Here is a 20,251-nt window from a genome sequence, read left to right as displayed (position 1 = left end):
GCTAAGTTTTTGTTTGTTTCACTTACCAGTTTAATAAAGCTCACCTGCATCTTAAGCTGCCTGCGTCTTGCGTCCTAACTTTCAACCTCCACTCATCTGCCATGGCAGACGTGACATTGTAATGTTGTTAGAAATTAAAAACACCCTGACATGAAAGCTGTCATTTGTTCTTTGACTCAGTAAAGTTGCAGTTTTATGTATCTGCATCAGAATTGAAAGTATTTACCATAATACACTTCAACCTCACAGAGACTCAGGACCTTTGCACTTCCTGGTAAAAACACAGTGACGTAGCGTCCCTTCACAGAGTTACATGGAAAATAAAACGCTTGTCCGCTGGGAATGTGGGAGATGACGGCACACCTATGTATGAAACATTCAAAAAGAAAAAGTAAAGAATAAATATAAATAAGTTCTATTGATATGATAAATAATGACTTACAGTTATAAATCAAGCATTCTTTCACCTGATGCTTTCAGGGTCACTGATTGTTATTGAATTTCCAATCCAGATTTCAGCACCATCCAGCCCATTTTCCAATTCCTGTCTATTGGTTATCATTACAGTCCCAATTGTATACACATTTACCAGGTCTACCCTCCACCAGGGATCAGATTCTGCACTGGTAAGTGTGCAAGACCCACTTTGATAGTTTGCGTCTCTGTTTCCATCAACTGCCTTACCAGCAATACCCACAGTGCCACTGGTTGAAGATTGGACAGCTTTTTGTTTCAGTGCCAGGTTGTAAAGGAGTTGACCTAAATGATTAAAAAAAAAATTATTAATGAAAACATAGAGGGCTATTTTTACATTTTTGCTCGGAATAAGCAATATACATATAAATATATAGATACAGATAAATCAAGGTCCAGTGTCAAATTAGTAGTTATTATATTTGTATTTGCCTGAACTGAGACGGATTCATTTTATTAAGAATGAAACTTTGCTCAATTATTGGCTGTGCTTTCTAAATAAAAATCTTTATTTTTTTAATTTTTGCAAACTTGTGATAGTTTGCACTTAACAAATGTGGATGAGAATGTTTTGATTGCAGAAGAAAAGTTTACCTGCCAGTGTTCCAGATGTTAATGTTAACATGATGGAAATGCCTGTTAACATACCGACATTTGAAAGATATTTTAAAAAAAAGGAGTTATTTTTTTGAATGATCTCATTGATGTGTACATTAAATTCCATCATCTTCATTTTAACTTTATTTTTTCTTAAAGAAAGTTTAAGATACTTTAACTTACCAATGAAGCTCCAACTATGAGTCCCACTCATGGCTTAAGAAAGTATCCAAGTCAAATGTATTATGGCATTAATAAAACGCAGTAATTGGCAGGTAGACTGATTTACTGTCTCTGTAGTTTTCTTCTAAGCACTACCAATCTCATACTTTACTCCTGCATTTGTTTCAGTATCCAAGAATATGCAAATTTTTAGTCACTGATGTTTGCATGAATGACCACACACCCAAAATCTTCAGACCAAACCTTTCCACTGCATGTTTCTACAATTTAATGTTTAAACATTTTATTTTTCTACATTTTCACTTGCCTTATTAGACATTTTTATTCATTTCACTGATCATTACATTCAAAGGCACATAAGCTTACCTCAAAGTCTATCAGCCAGATTGAAGATGATACACTTACATTTCTCAAGTGTAATATTTAATTTCAACTCTAAGGGCTCTTACACAAACAGAGATACCTTTTATACATTTAATATATTGCTGAATTTACAACAAAAAATGTGGAGGGATATATTATAAAGTAATAAGCACACATAGTGTATAAAACTTAAGTTATTATGACCATGAGTAATGAACCAATCAGCAGCATTTTAAACAGGGATCAGAAGCACAGCTGTATATGAGTCCAACTCAGTGTATCATCAGAACAAGGGTTTTAAAAAGAGACAACCTGTTTTTTTCTGCAGTTACAGTTTTCCACAGCATCGTTTACATCAGGGGTGTCAAACATAAGTCCTGGGGGCCAGAACTGACCCGACAGAGACTCCAATCTGGTCTGCTGGATGGTTTTGGAAAATGTGCATGGCATGCATTTATGGACTTCTTATAGGTGTACAACTTTTCCTGCTCCTCAAGAGCCATTTATACTACACCAAAGTAGTTAAGTATTAGATAAACAGTTAAATGACAGAAAAAACCTTTTACTGTGTACAACAGAAATTCCAGTAAAAAAATTAACGTTTTCATCAGTCAAATAAAGATATAAGGTTTCATACATACAGGAGATCTGGGCAGTGAGCTACAAGAGATTTTTCTGTACTTTTACACACTTGTCATGTAGAAAAACTGAAATGTGCTGTTGAAATTGCATTTTTACAATATTTAAATATGTATAATAATAATATACATACGTTTAACGTTATATAAGCCCAGTCAGATCACAAGAGGATGTTTAGGTTCGCTTCACAGGGAACAAAATCTTGTGGCCAATTTAAGAATTTAAAATAAAAACATCAAAACAGATTTAAACGGAATGAAAATGTTGCCATTGATGTAGTACTGGCACCACCTGTTTATACTGAGTTTCATATATGCTACATGGTTAATAATTAGCTTTAAAATAATAATATGTATTACTATTTTTTTAATAATTTGGTCAGAAAGACACTGAAAAGACATCTTTCTAACTCTGAAAGCTGAAGGTTGCACAAGGTGCACAAGCACAAGGCCAGTTGCAGACACACTGGTGGTCCTGTGCTGGCCCATGTGTGGACCTCTGGCAAACCTGATCTGGGCCATCAAAGGGCCGTCATTCTTTGTGGTATGTGGGCCATGTGCAAGTTGTGTGCAGCCACGGGCCAGTTGCTGACACACTGCTGGACAAGAACAGTTTCAGCTTTTGCCCAGATGTCAGCCTAATGTGTACCTTAATCAAGCTATGTAATAGAAACATGTGCCAGAACATAATAGTGCAAACGTAACAAGATGATACTCTGTCCAGACAGCGAATGGCCTGATTACTGCAAATGCTCTACACAAGATGGCACGTACTCCTAATCGCACACTTTTTCTAGACTGAGTCTTAACTACATTCACACTAATGACATGCAGACTGGAGAAGCCAGGAATCAAACCACTAACCCTCCCATCACTAGGTGACCTGCTCTACCTCCTGAGCTACAGCTACCCAGTGGTAAAAATGAGTAAACCATCACTAGGTTTTGGATAAAGTGTAAACTCACAAACCTGTCAAACCTTCATTTGAAACATTGGCTACCATAGCAGTATAGTATTGCAACATGGCATTTGGGTTTTCTAACTAAAATAGGAAAATAGGAACATAAACAGTGCCTCATTGCCAGACCTGGCCCACATCTGGTTGACATGCACTCTGCCATGACACCAGTCAGAAGTGCCAGCTTGATGCGAGATCCCGGCCAGGCCTGCTTTGTATGGGGCTGGGCCACATAAACCGAACAATAATTGGGCCAGATATGACATGCCATCATGCATAGACAGTGCCATCTATGCCAGGCCTGGCCCATATCTGGATGACATACGTCTTATCATGCCAGAAGTCAGCCAGCAGTGAGGCCAGACCTGCTTGTTATGTGGGAATGTGTGTGTAGTGTTAAAAAGTGCTTAAAAATGTGTGCTCTTTTCTACACGTAAACTGTTTGATATTAGAATATTTCATAATTCAGAGAATTTGTACTTCAGTTCTGGCTTTATCAAGACATTTCATCACTACAGTCATAACTTTAGAGCTAGTTATTATAGGCACATAATTCCATATATAATGTAAAGGAGTAGGCTCACTTGCTTTGCATAGATACAATTACTACAAATGCTATGAGCGTTACTATGAATCAGAAAGGAAAAATCTACAAAGAAATTATTTATATATGACTTCAACTTAGTGTTTCATCAGGATTGGTGATATGAAAAAGAAAACATGGTGTGTTGTGCACTTGCTGAATTTTTGGCAAAATAGTTTTAAAGGAGTACAAAACAGGTTTTAAGTAATAACTATTTCTAACAACAACTATGCATCACAGTTTATACTGTGTCATCTTGGTTCCTATGGACTTGTTGGATCCTTGGTGCTGTAGAAATGAACTCTCTGCACAGCATTGTCAGCACCTGAATGGACATGAGTTACAGTTAAATCAAAGTAATGCACAATAATTGCATACAAGCTTTAACATGATGCAAGTAAAACCTGATTGGCAGATGAAGTTGAGGTTCTCCTCACAGGGCTGGTCCTGCCAGAGGAAGTTATCCATGCTGGCCACGCCTCCACAGGTGCTGGAGTAGCTGTCAGGAACAAAATCTTGTGGCCAATTTAAGAAATTCATGGAATATCCAGACATCCAGAACCACTCGTCTCCTCTGAGGGATCTGTTGAAGAGAAAGTAATGGACAGATGCAAGCTGACTGGAAATGCTTCTGTAGAATAGGGAGCACTTGTTTACATTGAGTTTGACAAAAGCTACATGATTGATATTTATCTTTAAAATAACAATTTATATTAATATTTTTTAAATACTCTAGAAAGACACAAAGACACAAAACTTTTTTTAAGCTGAATGTTGGCCTTTCCAGTGTAATTTTCAAAATTTTCAAAAGTCTTGTTTGTGGATTAAATAATACAGAATATATAAACTGCCCTTCTTGTGTTACAGCAGCTGTGTTGGTGTCTGGGACAGGCAGCAATGTAAATGAGAAAACACAAGAACACAAAGCATTTGACTTAAAGATCTTCATTTTCTAAGAATATTTCCTAAATTCAAATCATTAAGGTGGGCCATCTGACCTCTTGGTATTTTGCAGCAGTGTAAAATTAAGTTATATGCCAGCTTTACTGACAGTAAAAAGATAGCCTCTATGATCATCAATTAAAAAAATGATCACAAAATGGGTAAATATTTTCCTTTTTTGCAGGCATTTTGGGGTAGAGCAGGGCATCTACTTATCGTATACTGTATGTCTAGTTCTTTAACAGATTTTTCCATTTCACTTGTGATTGGAGAGAAGCACCATCTCATTTATGTTATGTCCTGCTCATTATTTAATCTGTGATGTACATCAGCTAAATGCATCTATAGCTATCAGTACCTGCGCAGTCCCAGCCAGACGTGGTCTGTGAGAGAGAAAGGAACGAGGCCCAGCAGCTGCTCCAACTCACTTTGCTCCTGTTGGCTGTGAAGGCTGAGCAGGTCCCAGTAATAACGTCTACAGTACATCAGAGCATCAGACCAGCAGAGCCTCTCTCCCACCACCGTCACGTTCCTGCCACCAAGCTGCAGGCTCACAGGTGGAGGAGGGGTGGGAGGAGGTGGAGGAGTCGTAATAACATCTGGCACTGTAGTGAAGAAATTTTTTCTTAGTATTCGGTTTGTTTAAGTCATATTTGGTGGTTATTGTTTTCCTTTTATTTTAATATGTTAAATTACAATAGTCTGTAGTGAAATTAGACACTGAAAGCTAAAGAGCAAAGTGCATTAAATTAATCTGGTCCTATTTACAATAGCAAATATGAGAAAAAGGCAAAACAATAGAAAATTTTACAATGATAATTTTAGCACACACTACTACCTAGGAACTAAGAACTTCTAGAACTAACACCCCAAACCCTACCAGATAGAGAAGCAAACACCTCCACTTCACACAGGGTTGTGTAAGTGTTTTTTCCTGGTATGATCACAATGATGTAGCGACCTTCCATTTCATTACACTGGAATGTGTATGTTGGTGTACCATCTAATGATGTGATCATGCCACAACTGATGGATTGAGAGAGAAAAAAAGATGAAAAATGGTGGCTTTCTTTAATTAATGAATTTGTATACACACACACACACACACACACACACACACACACACACACACACACACACACAATATATCACACTATGTGTATGCTGTTGCTATTTATTGTGGTTTAACCTTTCAAGGACAAAAACATAAAGAAAATTAAAGCCATAAAGCCATGGCACCACTTTGCTGTCATTCCAGACCTCAAAAAAGTCTGGAATGACAGGTAAGCGGTGCAATGGTTAGCACTATTGCCTCACAGCAAGAAGGTCCAGAGTTGAAATGCACAATATGACAGAGTTTGCAGTGGGTTTTGTTTGGATACTCTGCTTTCCACCCACAAATAAAAGTCATGCAGTTATTGGAGTTAGGTTAATTGGTGATTCCAAATTATCCATAAATAAATCTGTTTGTATTAGCAATGTGATAGACTGGCCACCTGTCCAGGGTGTACCTCTGGCCCTATCTCATCTGGGATAGGCCCCAGCCCACCACAACCATGATTAAAATAAATGGATGTATGAAGTGGAAATTCTTATAAAGCCATACAATTTATATGTTGTATGACTCTAGACTTTTCGAACAAGCCAAAAAAAAAAAAAGACTTTTAGAATAAACTTAAAATAATTATGGAAAGGATTTCCATATTAAAACATGACTTTCTTTTAGTAATGAGTTGCTTTGTCGGGTTAACGTAATTTGCATGGGTTGGATCAGTTTGGTTGAATTAAGTTGGACTCAACTGCTGTGAGTAAATTGATTCATCATTATTATTTAAGTTGGTCCAACTCAAGTATATTAAGTTGGAACAACAGAATTAGAGTTATTTTTTTCCTCCTCCATGGAGGAGGAATTTTGTTTTATTAGTTTTAATCTTTTAACTTTATGCATCAAGCAAAAATTAAATTATATGCAACATTCTCTGACTGGAAGAAATTTGTTTAACATTTAAACCTATTTTCTGCACATTCCTGCACAAAAAGTAAAATGTTTTTTTTGTTTACACTCAGTTTCAAAATAGATGCAAGTAAAACACAGCAGAAAATAAATAAAGTCAAAGACTCAGCGGTCCTGTTGCTCTGTTTCCACCTGTATAGCAGGCGGATGTTTACCCTGGTGCAGGTGTGCCGCAGCGGTCAGTGGAAGAATCCGCAAGTTTGTCTGTGAATTTCCCATTACGTGGTAGCGCACTTGGTGCTTGCTCGGAAGTTTGGGGGTTTTTTTTCGCTGTAAAAATAAGTTTTCTTTCCACGTAGTGAACAACGGACGCTAATGTTTTTGTCACTTTTTACGGTATCAAACTCAAAGTAAGGTCAGTACTTCCACGCTGCACGGTCATACTCTCTACCGCACTCGATATATTATCCTTTGTTGATCTGCGCACAGCTGTTGCCACTAACGTGGCACTCGCTTACGTCATTGTCATGAGACACTATCAAAAGACACTCAGAAGCCGGGGCAAACTCTGACAGGAGATGTCTGGCAGACCAAAAGAGGACAAGTTTCTGACTGTTAACAGCTCGCATGATGGGCAGCTCACAGGACAACAGCGTCAAGCAAAGCTTAATAGTGGTTTTAGCAAGCAAGTCTCAGTTTCAACTGTGAAAAGAAGACTTTGATTTAAAGGTTTGACAGGACAAGTTACTAAGATGTCAGAATAAGACAAAGAGGCTTGCCCAGGCCATGGAACACCACCACTGGACTATCGAAGACTGGAAGAAGATATTATGGACTGAAGAATCAAAATTTTAAATATTTGCTTCATCAAGCAGGATTTTTGAAGAAAAAACGGTAATTGGATTACCGTTACTTTCCCGTAAGCATGCTCCGTTACTGCGTTACTAAAACCGTGATTTTTTTTTGCGAGAGTGGTAGCCACACACTACTTTCTGCACAATAATACTGTTTAACTGATCCTCACAAGGTACCACAGCATGTTCCAACACTGCTTTTATGCAGACAAAGAGAGTTTTAAGTAATCCAGAAAAGTTGGAAAACCTGTAGGAATTAGTATCACCAGTCAAGGCTTGATCAACCTCCATTTCTGCAGAACAGTTTTAAATTGGTAGCATATTGTGTGTTCCCTGAAAAAGGCCTTTTTGTATGATTCTGTATGATTATTTTTCAGTTTTGCGTTTCCATAACTTTTTTTTAACCTCTGGCAGTTCATCACTTACCTTCGTACAATTTCAAGGTATTTATTGGACTTAAACAACTTGAATTGAAACAAATAACTAGAAATGTTTGTAGCATATATATGTTTCTTAATTAGGAAAAAGAATTAACTTGATGTTTATGGAGAAATGTTGTATTACTCGGAAATCAGATCTCACCTGGGGTTTTGGTTTCCATTTTGTTCCAGCGAGTTCCCGATCAGGATCTGTGCCCCAAGAATCCTTGGAATAAAAACATCCTGTCTGTTGATGATGGTGACAGCACTGACTTTATAGACAGCCAACAAGTCTACTCTCCACCAGGGACCCAGATCTTGATCATTGTGTGTACAGCATCCTGAGTCCAAGTTTCCATTTTTGCACCCATCAACACCTTTTGAGGGCCCATACACTGGCCCATACCAAGTTGATGACTGTACTGTTTGTTTGTTTAAGGCCACGTTTGGAAGCGGTTCCACTAAATTGTTGAAAGGAACAAACAAGTATGAATCAGTATCAAGCAGATGTGTTTCAGTAGATCAGATCCAGTCGCTTAAAGCTCTACCTGCTGGGGCAGCATACACCTCCACTTCACACAGGGTGAGAGTCTTCTTCTGTCCAGGAAGAAACACGTTCACAAAGCGACCCTCCATGCTGCCTCCATCACACCGGTATGTGTAGGTTTTACCCGCTTTGATATGTGAGATGGAAGCACACCTGACAGCAGAGAGTGTGGGGGCAGCATTATGTTAGTATTATGGACTTCATGTTAAGGAGGTAGCATGGAGTCCTGAACTAGAAGAGCAATAATCAGCATGTGGTGGATAATATGTAGACTCTAATCTCTGAAACATTTGCTTGTTTGTTTTATTTTTGATTCAGAAAAAGGAATAGATGTTACAATCCCTGATCATGAATTGCATGGAGTCCTGAACTAGAGCAGCATGTGGTGGATAATATTTATGTTGTAATCTCTGAAATATTTCTGTTCAAATTAATGTAAAATAAAACAAATAAATAAACAAAAATCATAATGACCATTGACTGATATAAATTCATCATTACCTGGGATTATTGTTTCCATTGTTCTCCAGTGAGTTTCCTATTCTGATCTCAGCTCCATCCAGTCTTTCAGCACAGCAGTCTCCTCTGTTGGTGACTTTTACAGCAGTGATTGTAAAGCTTCGCTGCAGGTCCACCCTCCACCAGGGGTTGGTCTCGTCTTCAGCCGTGTGGCTACAGAACCCATTGCTATAGAACGAGTTCCGTCTGCCATCGATGGCTTTGGACGCAGTGGCAAAAGAGAGTGTAGATGACTGGGTAGCTTCTCCTTTTAGTGCCACATTGGGTAATGGGTATCCTTGAAGGAAAACCAAGAAGACAATAATTTCTTTTGGTTGGGCTCTCACACCCAGTGGCAGTTTTTGAAATGGACAACATGGGCGGTTGTCAAGGGCAAAAATTAATAATCCGACATATTTAGTACAAGTAATATTACTATGACCAATGGTTATGAACCAGCCAGCAGTATTTTAAACAGAAATCAGAGGTACAGTTGTATATGAGTCCAAGTCAGTGCATTATCAGAACGGAGTTTTTAAAAAAGACAAACATGTTTTTTGTGCAGTTTCAGAGTTTTCCACCTGTGGCAGTTATTGATATGGGCGACATCGGTGGGAGCCCAGAGCAGTATTGTAGTGGGGGTGGCATCATGGCATCAACAACAAAAAAAAGTTGCTCGTACGCATGCTTCCCCGATATCATACCATTGCATTTTGGCTTGGTGAGCCTGGTGCGCCTGCTGCTTGCTGCACATGGAGGAGAGGGGCGGGGCGACGGGGATTCTCTGGCTGGCCCGAGCACCATCTCTTTCACCATCTTACAATGCTGTGATTGCAGCGATTCCCCAACTCTCTCTGAATGGTACTCATGGCCATTGATCAGTGGTCTTTGATCAATGAGCTTTGATCATTGGAATACAAGCATGCTGATCCACACAGGTGTGCACACAGGTGTACACACGGGTGTTCACAGACGCGGACTACAGCTTTCTTGGCTGCTGCCTCAAAGCACATTGTGCGCTGTCTATCTTGTGTGCTGCACAATATCGTTTAATATTTAGTATCTACTGTTATCTACTGCTAGCTAGTTTATTGTGATGGTGCTGTATTTATTATGTTGCGCTTTTTTTGTTTGCTTTCTCTTTAGTTTTTTTTTCTCCATGCAGGTGATCCAGGTGTTTTGTTTGTTTTTCTTTCTTTCTTCCCCCCCTTTCTCACCGTCTCTTCTCCCCTCTGGTTTTCTCTCTCTCTCTCCCTCTCTTTCTTTCATTCTTTCTCCCTGTCCTATCCCCCAGTCATGTCTGTCCCGTTTGTATCAACCGAGAATAAAATAAATATGTAATTATAATAAAGGTCAATCAAATGGACCAATATGGCAAGGCCATGATGATCCACTTGGTAAAATAAATCCGCTTGGCATCTTTCTTGGCCTTAAGACAACAATTCTGATGGCTAAAGATCCAAACGGGACACAAAAAAAAAAACAAGTTACTTGGATGAGTGACGAAATGTTTCTCCCACTGAAAATGTTATGTCCAGATGAACAGAATCAACTTCTGGGGGGGTTCGTTTGTTAGCAATTTGGCTATGATAGTAAACAGTAGACAGACAGTAGACAGAGATGTGGTTTATTGAATCTTTTGGACTGTTTTCAATATAATATTAATTAAATATTAATTGGAAAAGGTGTATTGTTGATTTGTCTGCTTTTCTCAAAGGGGGGCGGTAGAGGGAGGGTTCTCCCATGGCACAAAACGGGTCAGGACCGCCCCAGGTCACACCCCTTACTGATATAAATAAAAAATAAAGAATTAAGTAAAGAATTGAAGGTATTTACCATAGTACATTTCAACCTCGCAGAGACTCAGGACCTTTGCACTTCCTGGTAAAAACACAGTGACGTAGCGTCCCTTCACAGAGTTACATGGAAAATAAAACGCTTGTCCCTTGGGAATGTGAGAGATGACAGCACACCTATGTATGAAACATTTAAAGAAAAAGTAAAGAATAAATATAAATAAGTCCTATTGATATGATAAATAATGACTTACGGTTATAAATCAAGCTCTTTCACCTGATGCTTTCAAGGTCACTGATTGCTGTAGAATTTCCGATCCAGATTTCGGCACCATCCAGCCCATTTTCCAATTCCTGTCTATTGGTTATCATTACAGTCCCAATTGTATACACATTTACCAGGTCTACCCTCCACCAGGGATCAGATTCTGCATTGGTAAGTGTACAAGACCCACTTTGATAGTTTGCGTTTCTGTTTCCATCAACTGCCTTACCAGCAATACCCACAGTGCCACTGGTTGAAGATTGGACAGCTTTTTGTTTCAGTGCCAGGTTGTAAAGGAGTTGACCTAAATGATTTTTAAAAAGTGGTTATTAATAAAAACAAACAAATGCATATAAATCCAGGTCAAGTGTCAAATTAGGAGTTCCTATATTTGTATTTGTGGAGGTTTGCAACAGGCAATTTACTACATATTGCACTGAATGTAGAGTCACAATAGCAGCACCTAGTTCACCCCTGAAGTGTTTGCAAAAGTTTCTTCTAGGAGTGTTAATTTATTTTTAAATGAAAAGTGGAGAGGTTATTAGAACAATTGACTAATTAATATGAGTTAATGGCTCAAATATGCATGTACAGTATAGACCTTGCATGTCCGCCTTATGTCAGCCCGAAAAGTATTTCTGCCCTTTCTGATTTCAGTTACATGTTTTTTGCCATCAAATAAAATGTAACAATAGACAAAAATAATGAGTAAATACAAGAAACTGTTTATTTAGCTAAGAATTATTTCATTAGGAGAAAAGAAGCTAACTAAATCTACCTGGCCTTGTGCCTAAAAGTCATGGCTCTTCCTTGTTCAGTCATGAGTTAACTTCGATCAACTATAAACTGTACTAAGCTGAGTTTAATGTCAATGGAATGGTTCTTATATAAAGCTTTTCTACTCTTCAGAGCAGTTTTCTGTTGGCTAGCCAACAGAAAATACTCCAAGAGTACATATGCATTCATCTGCATGTCAAAAAAGAACCCAGAACGACATACAAAGAACTGCAGGTTTCACTTGTTTCAGTTAAGGTCAGATTTTGTGATTCATCAATAAGAAAAAGACTGAAAAAAATGCCATCTATGTGCGGCTGCAAGGAGAAAACCACTGCTGACCAAAAATAACACAAAGTCTCCTCTCACATTTGCCAGTAAACAGGCCACTTCAGTTTTGCTCTTTCATGTGATAATATGCCTTCTCCTTGCCTCCAGTTGACTCAGCAGCCTGTGAGTCTGTCACCCATGTTACTTGTAACTGCTAACTCCGATGAAAAGAAAAAAAACAAACTTAAATAGTACAGTAGAAATCAAAATAATGTATTTGAAGAACAGTTGTTATCAATCTCACCGTTGTGTGAATGGTCAATCACATATTTTCAGGAAGTTTTGGATAGCTTTTTTTTCTTCATAAATTTAAAATGTTCAAAACTGCAATTTATGTGTACGAATGTGACAGATGAGACCTGGAGACTTGGGACCGCCCCTGGTGGGCGGAGCTGGTCTTCGCTCCTTTCATAAGCGCAGGTGTGGGCAATTGGGTATTCCTTTGCAAACCTGAAGCTGCGAGCGCTTGGTCCGAGTTGGGCAAGTTGGTGTTTCTTAACTATGAAAGTCTGATACGCGTCCTCCCCTAAACTTCTGTTAGAACGGTAGGTTACACAAAAATGTACCACTTGAGCTCTGGCTGTTGGCAGAGGTTTACAGTTATTTGCACCCTTGTAGGTGGGAAACATTGCTCCCGTGAGAACGGTACAGTGGACTTCATCGCCACTGACCCACATTTATTAGGGTGTGACACGAACTTGTGGACAGGTAACAAAACCAATTCAGTGGAGGAATATTCCTGTGTTTTATTGTCCAGCTAGTGATCTCCTGCCTTTTATTCACAGAGTACCGAGCTGCTGCTTTGCCTAAAAAAAAAATAAATAAAAAAAAATATAAACCACACACACACAAATATAAAACAGTTTAAAACACACACCCAAAAAAAAGAATTTTTACACAAACCAACTGACTAATCGCTGTGCACACCTAGAGGCTCATCCTGTCGACAACGCCAGTTTGTGACCCGTGGTAGGTACCTATTTAAAATAGGACAGAGCCGTAGGCGCACAGTCAGTTTAAAAGAGTTTAATTTTTAATACAAAATAAAAGAAACAGTGTAACAGCAGCACCTAAAAACAATTAAAAACTTTACCTTATTAAAAACGATAAGGCTGTACGATTGCCCGTGAGACAGGACAAGCGCTGCGGGGAACAGTTTAAAAACAAATCGACATAGCACACAGGTTAAAAATGGACGGCAACTCACACATGACCCCAAATGGGTAAAACACTATAGAAAAAAAGGCAAATCTTCGGTGCCGTCTTCACTCGGGCCCCCCGCTGTGCATGCAAGAGCGGGGAGACAAAAAAAGGATTTGTTTTCCCTGCAGCGCCTTCACCGCCTGCGAATCAATATCTGTGGTGCCTACTGATACAGAAAAAAAGGTAAAACAAAAAAACAAAACCATCGACAGCCGCAGCAGTCAGTCTGTCGACTTACACCAGTTTTAAACAAATTTAAACACACTGATGTGTCGGGTCCTTTGCCCGCAGCCAGAAATCCACCTGGCAAAGCAGCAGCTCGGTACTCTATGAATAAAAGGCAGGAGATCACTAGCTGGACAATAAAACACAGGAATATTCCTCCACTGAATTGGTTTTGTTACCTGTCCACAAGTTCGTGTCACACCCTAATAAATGTGGGTCAGTGGCGATGAAGTCCACTGTACCGTTCTCACGGGAGCAATGTTTCCCACCTACAAGGGTGCAAATAACTGTAAACCTCTGCCAACAGCCAGAGCTCAAGTGGTACATTTTTGTGTAACCTACCGTTCTAACAGAAGTTTAGGGGAGGACGCGTATCAGACTTTCATAGTTAAGAAACACCAACTTGCCCAACTCGGACCAAGCGCTCGCAGCTTCAGGTTTGCAAAGGAATACCCAATTGCCCACACCTGCGCTTATGAAAGGAGCGAAGACCAGCTCCGCCCACCAGGGGCGGTCCCAAGTCTCCAGGTCTCATCTGTCACACTATGTTTATTTTTGACTAATATAAAAATTTGTTTGAGGATTTAAAAAATGTGTGAATATGTGCAAAAATATAAGAAAAGCTAAGGAAACATTTGTGTTTCTCAGTTACAACTAAAATCAGTGTCCAGTGAGTAGGGACAGGTAGTGTCACAGTATAAGACACAATTTCTTATTTTATGTATTATAAGCAGTGTTGGGCAAGTTACTTAAAAGTAATTAATTATAGTTACTAGTTACTTCTTCAAAAAAGTAACTGACTAAGTAACTGAGTTACAAGATTCTAAAAGTAATTATTAACTTGAAAAGTAACTATTGCGTTACTTTAAAAAAAATGTTTACCCTCTGGGGTCCAGGGTATAATTGTTCATTTTTTACTACTTTTGATTTTTTTCTCTAAATTTCACATTTACATATTATTTACTTTGTCTTGTTTGGTATCATCCTTTTCAGCACAACCTCATGTGTCTGAAATTACAGTTATGTTTCCATTTTGACAGACTGTATTAACACAATTGATCTAAAATCTGACAAAAAAACATAAAATCCAAGTAGAAAGTTATATTTTTTACTGTAAAAAGCACAAACATGTTTACTGAATTATATTTCATAACTTTAAATGCAAATATAAATTGTCAATTTTACAATAATATGGACAACTTTTGCAAACAACAAAGTTGTTTGCAGCCATTTACCTTTTACCTCTGTTTTTATAACCATTTCAAACTATTTACAGAACAATCGGGTGTTCTGCATTCAATAAGATGCCACAAATTATTTGTGCCGTTCGGGAAAAAATAATTTCTGTCCATTATAAAGGAAAACATCACAGCCTGATACCTGCAGGTCTGACAGCAGCAGGTGTATCACTCGTTTTTTACCTATAGACAGCACTCACCTCATTGTTCTAACACACAACACAAAACTATCCACAACACTACACACTAACTACACAAGACAACACATTAAATACACACTCCAAACACACATCTCAAAACTCTCTCTCTCTCTCTTTTTCTGCTCTCTCTCTCACACTCTCTCTCGCCGTCACTCCTAAAACTTCCCCCTCTTCCTAAACAACCAAATGTCATGTTGCCATATACTTTTTTGATTGGTCGACATGGTGCATTTTTCCACCAACACGAAAGGCCTGATTTTTGTTTTGTGTTTTTATTTTTTGGTCATAAGCAGTGAGATCTTGCTAGCACGGTCCTTAGACATTAAACGTGATGAAACTATTCAGGAAAAAAACACTGCGTACATATTGTTTATCATGACTCTGGTTTTACGTGGCCAATCAACACAATTTAAAAACTGGTATATATCACCTTGTTGGTTTATCATCTTAAAGTGGTCATGCGACTGGCTTACCACGGCTACTTTATTCTTCTTCCGTCAAACAGCAGCACGATTGCGATTGTTTTCCCCGATTGTTTGTTGTGCCAAAAAGCTGATCGTCTGCCAGAAATCAGTGCTTTAAGCTAATACATAACATAATAAAAGTTTGTATTAAAGAGTGACTCCTCCAATAGGTCATATTGACTTTAATAAATCCCTGTAGCATTGTAAAGCGTGAAAAAAGTAATGCACACAGTTACATATGTGACAGAGTAACTTATGTATTTTGGCCATGATCTGATTGTAAAATCATTTTTTATTTTATTTAATTTTATTAGGCCTTATATGAATGAAGCATGCATTTCTTCTGAGCTGTCAAATGTCCTGTCAGTCAACAGGAACTCAAAGAGTCTCCAGCAATTTCCAACAGATTAAAAAATATAGATTTTTATTCAGCTGCATCCTATTCATCCCTGTCGGTGAGACGGCTTCATTTTATTACGAGTGTAACTTTGCTCCATCATTAGCTGTGCTTTTCAAAATCTAATTTATTTATTTATTTATTTTTATTTTCTTTGTTCAGTCACTGACATGTGGTAGTTTGAACTTAGTAAATATGTACCAGAATGTTCTGATCGTAGAAGAAAAGTTTACCTGCCAGTGTTCCAGATGTTAATGTTAACATGATGAAAATGCCTGTTGACATATAGACATTAAAAACATTTAAATAACTGAATTATTTTTAAATGATCTCACTGATGTGTACATAAATGCCATCATCTTTATTTTAAATTTGTTTCTTTTTTTTAAGAAAGTTTAAGATATTTTAACTTACCAATGAAGCTCCAAATATGAGTCCCACTCATGGCTTTAGAAAATATCCAAGTCAAATGTATTATGGCATTAATTACAACACAGTAATTACTGATACACCAACTGGCAGGTAAACTGGCTTACTACCAGTCTCATATTACTTGTTTTGATCACCAAGAATATGCAAATTTTTAGTCAGTAAGGTTTGCATGAACGACAACACACCCAAACTGACATCTTCTTCTTCAGACCAAATCCTCCCATTGCATGTTTCTACGATTTAATGTTTAAATATTTTATTTTATTTGTTATATTTTTCCACTCGCCTTATTTAACATTTTAATTGCTTTCATCGATCACTACTTTCAAAGACACATAAGCTAAAAATCTACTGGACCTGGCTTCTCTCCTATTGAATTATACATGCACAGGAGAGATAAGAAAGTTGATGGCCAAAGTGTGCTCATTCTCTTCCTAACCCCTCTCTTAATTATTAGAACAAAACTACCATCAGCTCAGACTACTCCTGTAATTAAAGGTTAAATTGTGGACATTCTCTTCTCAACCGTTTGTTGACATTAAAGGTAAAAACATGATGAAAAATCCATCTGACATGGTCCCAGTTTCCCCAGTAGGTACTCTTCTTTTTATCTGTGAATAAACCCTCTAATTCTTAGATGCGAGTCCCACTTCTGAGTCCTGCTCACCTGCTCTAGACATGACACCATTTTAGTTTGAATAAGCCCCTAACTCAACTGGTTCCATCTAGTGATGTGCAGATTGATACTGAAATATTTATTCCTCCGATACCAGTCATTTATGTTCTAGAATCGATTCTCATATTAAAATATCGATATTTTAGTAATTTGGGGTAAATTTGTAGTTTATCATTAACAGGAACACAGTGGAAAGAAACTATAACATTCGGATTGTCTACATTGGAAGGAAATACTTCCTCTTCCGCCTTTCATAGTCATGTGTGAAATAGGGCTGTATAAATGGAGTCATGTGCGGACGTATTTTACATCCACAAACACCAAGACACGGTTTGCGATACATGTGGCAAGACAGTGAGGTGTTGTGGCAACACCACTAACCTCGTCAAACACCTCACATTAAATCATGTAACAGAATATGATGAGCTTATGTTGAGGTGAACTGAAGAAGAGGAGAGGAGAGTGGCTAGGTGCTGCTAGGGCGATACAGATGTCTCTCACAGATCCTTTAGTCCTTTAGTGCTGCAGCCAGGCAACATGCTCAAATGGCTTCAGTTTTTTTTTTCTTTATTTCTATATGATAATTCTGCTTTATTAAGTGATAAGAACAAGTAATCTGATGTCCTGTAATCATTATGAAACTATAATTTGAGATACAATAAAAGATACAGTAAAAAAAAAAGTTTTTGTACAAAGTATCGGTATAGGATCAGTATTGTCGATACCACCCTGAATTTTACTTGGTATCAGATTGGAAAGGAAATCAGTGGTATCGCACATCACTAGTTCCTTCTGAACTTTGTATTGCCTGCTGGGTAACACTCATAGGATCAGGGATTAGGACTTTTTAAACAGAGAGCTGATCCAGACTTACTGTATTGGGGCCCAGTTCCCACCCCATGGACAGTACCTTCTAATGATTCAATAATGGCGCACGAGATGGATTTAGAGAAACATCAAAGAAAACTATGCAATTCTGGTTTTTCTCATTCATATTCAAAACTCAAATTTAAAAAAAAAATCAAAACTATTTGTTTCTGTTTAAATAAGTGATAAATATTTAGGCCAATGTTTATAAAATATATATTCTATCCATAAATGTCAGAAATTATATCTCACAGTGGGTTTTGGTTGCCATTTTGCTCAAGTGAGTTCCTGATTAGGATCTGTGACCCCAAAATAATTTCCATTAAACCATCTGGTATGTTGATGGCGGTGACAACACTGACTTTATAGACAGCTAACAAGTCTGTTCTCCACCAGGGAGCCAGATCTTCGGCAGTATGAGTATAGTGTCCTCTCTGTGGAGAGCCCATAGAATGGCCTATAGCACTGTTTAAAGGCACATTCTAAAGCAGTTCCACAAGATTGCAGAAAGGTTTGAAAAAGCACGAATCAGTATTTGGCATGTGTGTTACAGTACATAAAAAGATCTCATGATTTTCTTCTTTACTTTCAGTATCACTTATCACTGGTGAATTTCCAGCTGAGATTCCAGCAACATCGGGCCTGGTGTAGAATTCACTCTGTTCTGCATCAATTTTATTATTCCTTTATTTTGCATTTATTTAATGAGGGAGTGAACTCTTTAGATTGAGATTCTCCTTGGTAATAGTGTGCTAGGCTGACATAGGCAGCAATCAAGCATGTTTTCAGCACCAGGAGAAACTGGAACTCCTGAAAGAAAACTGTGAAAGAACGGGCGAATAAAGAACATGCAAACTCCACGAAGAAGGGCTCCACCAAGGTTTACAACCCAGAAACCTCATCAGTGCTATCAACAGACATAGAAAGGATTCTTGGGGCACAGATCCTGATCGGGATCAGTGCTAGCACTACTGCTGTGATCCAGCAGTGCTATCCACTGAGCCATACTATTACTAGGATGACATTTATTCATATTATTGCTATAAAAATTACATCATTAAATACATTTTAAGATATTTTTCACATACCAGTGAAGTGCCCCATACTCATATTTGCCTCCAAACATTGCCTCCAATCATATGACCCCCCCAGGTTACACAAGCTGTTTGTTCTCGTGTCTGTGCCCTCCGATGCCTTCCCCAAACCACAGCTCAGTCCATGTTTAAGCCATTTGCCCTTTATCTACTAAAAAACGCTGTCAAAGCTAAAATGAGGACATGGGCCAAGCTAGTGCAATATTTATTATATTAAATTAAACAGCGATTAGTGATACACTTTAAATGACAGGCAGACTTTCTTGTTACTTCTGTAGTGTTCTTATGAGGATTACCAATCACATACTGGACTCCTTTATCTGTTTTGGTTCATGAGCACACTCACATTCATGACACATGTATGTTTAAGCAGATTGCTTCCACAAACAAACAAAAAGGTTCAGATCAATAGTTTTAAAACTTTTTTACCACCAGCATACATCATATCCTGTATCTGTTGGACTCACCCAGAAGTCTATACACCTTTAGGCCTGGAAGGCTCTTTACCTTCTTACCATCAGTCTAAGACTTCTGCATTTGGAAGACTTCAATTAACTTTTTTTTTCACTGTATTGTTAGGGCTGCAGACAAGAACCAAGATGGGGGATACATTAGTGATGCAAGTTGGTGTTATGTATTCAAACCTTTCACCATCGTGTTAGTACTGTAAATTGATTTGATTTATTGTAATTATTTGTCCTTATTTTGATGTGTGTGTGTATATATATATATATATATATATATATATATATATATATATATTTGTTTGTTAGATTGTACCACCTTCGGACCAGCAGGGTGCAAGATGCTAGCAGGCAAGGCATACATGGAACGCCATAACCAAGTGGCCGGCATAGTGTACAGGAACATCTGTGCCGAGTATAACCTGGAAGTCCCGAGGTCAAAATGGGAGATGCCCCCAAGGGTGGTGGAGAATGACCGAGCTAAGATCCTGTGGGACTTCCAGATACAGACGGACAAAATGGTGGTGGCTAACCAACCGGACATAGTGGTGGTAGACAAACAGAAGAAGACGGCCGTAGTGATCGATGTAGCGGTTCCGAATGACAGCAATATCAGGAAGAAGGAACACGAGAAGCTGGAGAAATACCAAGGGCTCAGAGAAGAGCTCGAGAGGATGTGGGTCCCCGTGGTAATCGGAGCACTAGGTGCGGTGACTCCCAAGCTAGGCGAGTGGCTCCAGCAGATCCCGGGAATAACATCGGAGATCTCTGTCCAGAAGAGCGCAGTCCTGGGAACAGCTAAGATACTGCGCAGGA

The 20,251-nt window shown here is 38.4% G+C and overlaps 1 protein-coding gene and 1 long non-coding RNA gene across 2 annotated transcripts in view; both read right to left on the bottom strand.

Moving 5' to 3' along the window:
• LOC120739376 overlaps positions 1–16,423 on the bottom strand; it is a 33,679-nt gene extending 17,256 nt beyond the window's left edge. Inside the window, exons 1-13 of the mRNA XM_040041136.1 lie at positions 16,317–16,423; positions 16,136–16,177; positions 11,084–11,375; positions 10,847–10,983; positions 9,014–9,308; positions 8,514–8,665; positions 8,129–8,426; positions 5,619–5,764; positions 5,097–5,343; positions 4,201–4,379; positions 1,069–1,110; positions 468–759; positions 227–363 (exon numbers count right to left, since the gene is read on the bottom strand). Of these exons, the coding sequence (XP_039897070.1) occupies positions 227–363; positions 468–759; positions 1,069–1,110; positions 4,201–4,379; positions 5,097–5,343; positions 5,619–5,764; positions 8,129–8,426; positions 8,514–8,665; positions 9,014–9,308; positions 10,847–10,983; positions 11,084–11,375; positions 16,136–16,177; positions 16,317–16,347 (2,290 nt within the window). The 5' untranslated portion in view covers positions 16,348–16,423. The remainder of the gene's footprint in view (positions 1–226; positions 364–467; positions 760–1,068; positions 1,111–4,200; positions 4,380–5,096; positions 5,344–5,618; positions 5,765–8,128; positions 8,427–8,513; positions 8,666–9,013; positions 9,309–10,846; positions 10,984–11,083; positions 11,376–16,135; positions 16,178–16,316) is intronic.
• On the bottom strand, positions 13,283–14,282 carry LOC120739359. The gene is made up of 3 exons (XR_005697181.1): positions 13,946–14,282; positions 13,783–13,872; positions 13,283–13,705 (listed from the first exon to the last, which is right to left on the bottom strand). It is a non-coding gene; the product is annotated as an uncharacterized LOC120739359 (long non-coding RNA).
• Positions 16,424–20,251: the final 3,828 nt, after the last annotated feature.

The sequence above is a fragment of the Simochromis diagramma genome, unplaced genomic scaffold, assembly GCF_900408965.1.
Source record: "Simochromis diagramma unplaced genomic scaffold, fSimDia1.1 OVJJ01000370.1, whole genome shotgun sequence".
Taxonomy (NCBI): domain Eukaryota; kingdom Metazoa; phylum Chordata; class Actinopteri; order Cichliformes; family Cichlidae; genus Simochromis; species Simochromis diagramma.
The sequence above is the reverse complement of the archived record's forward strand: the minus strand, read 5'-3'. Positions and strand labels throughout refer to the sequence as shown.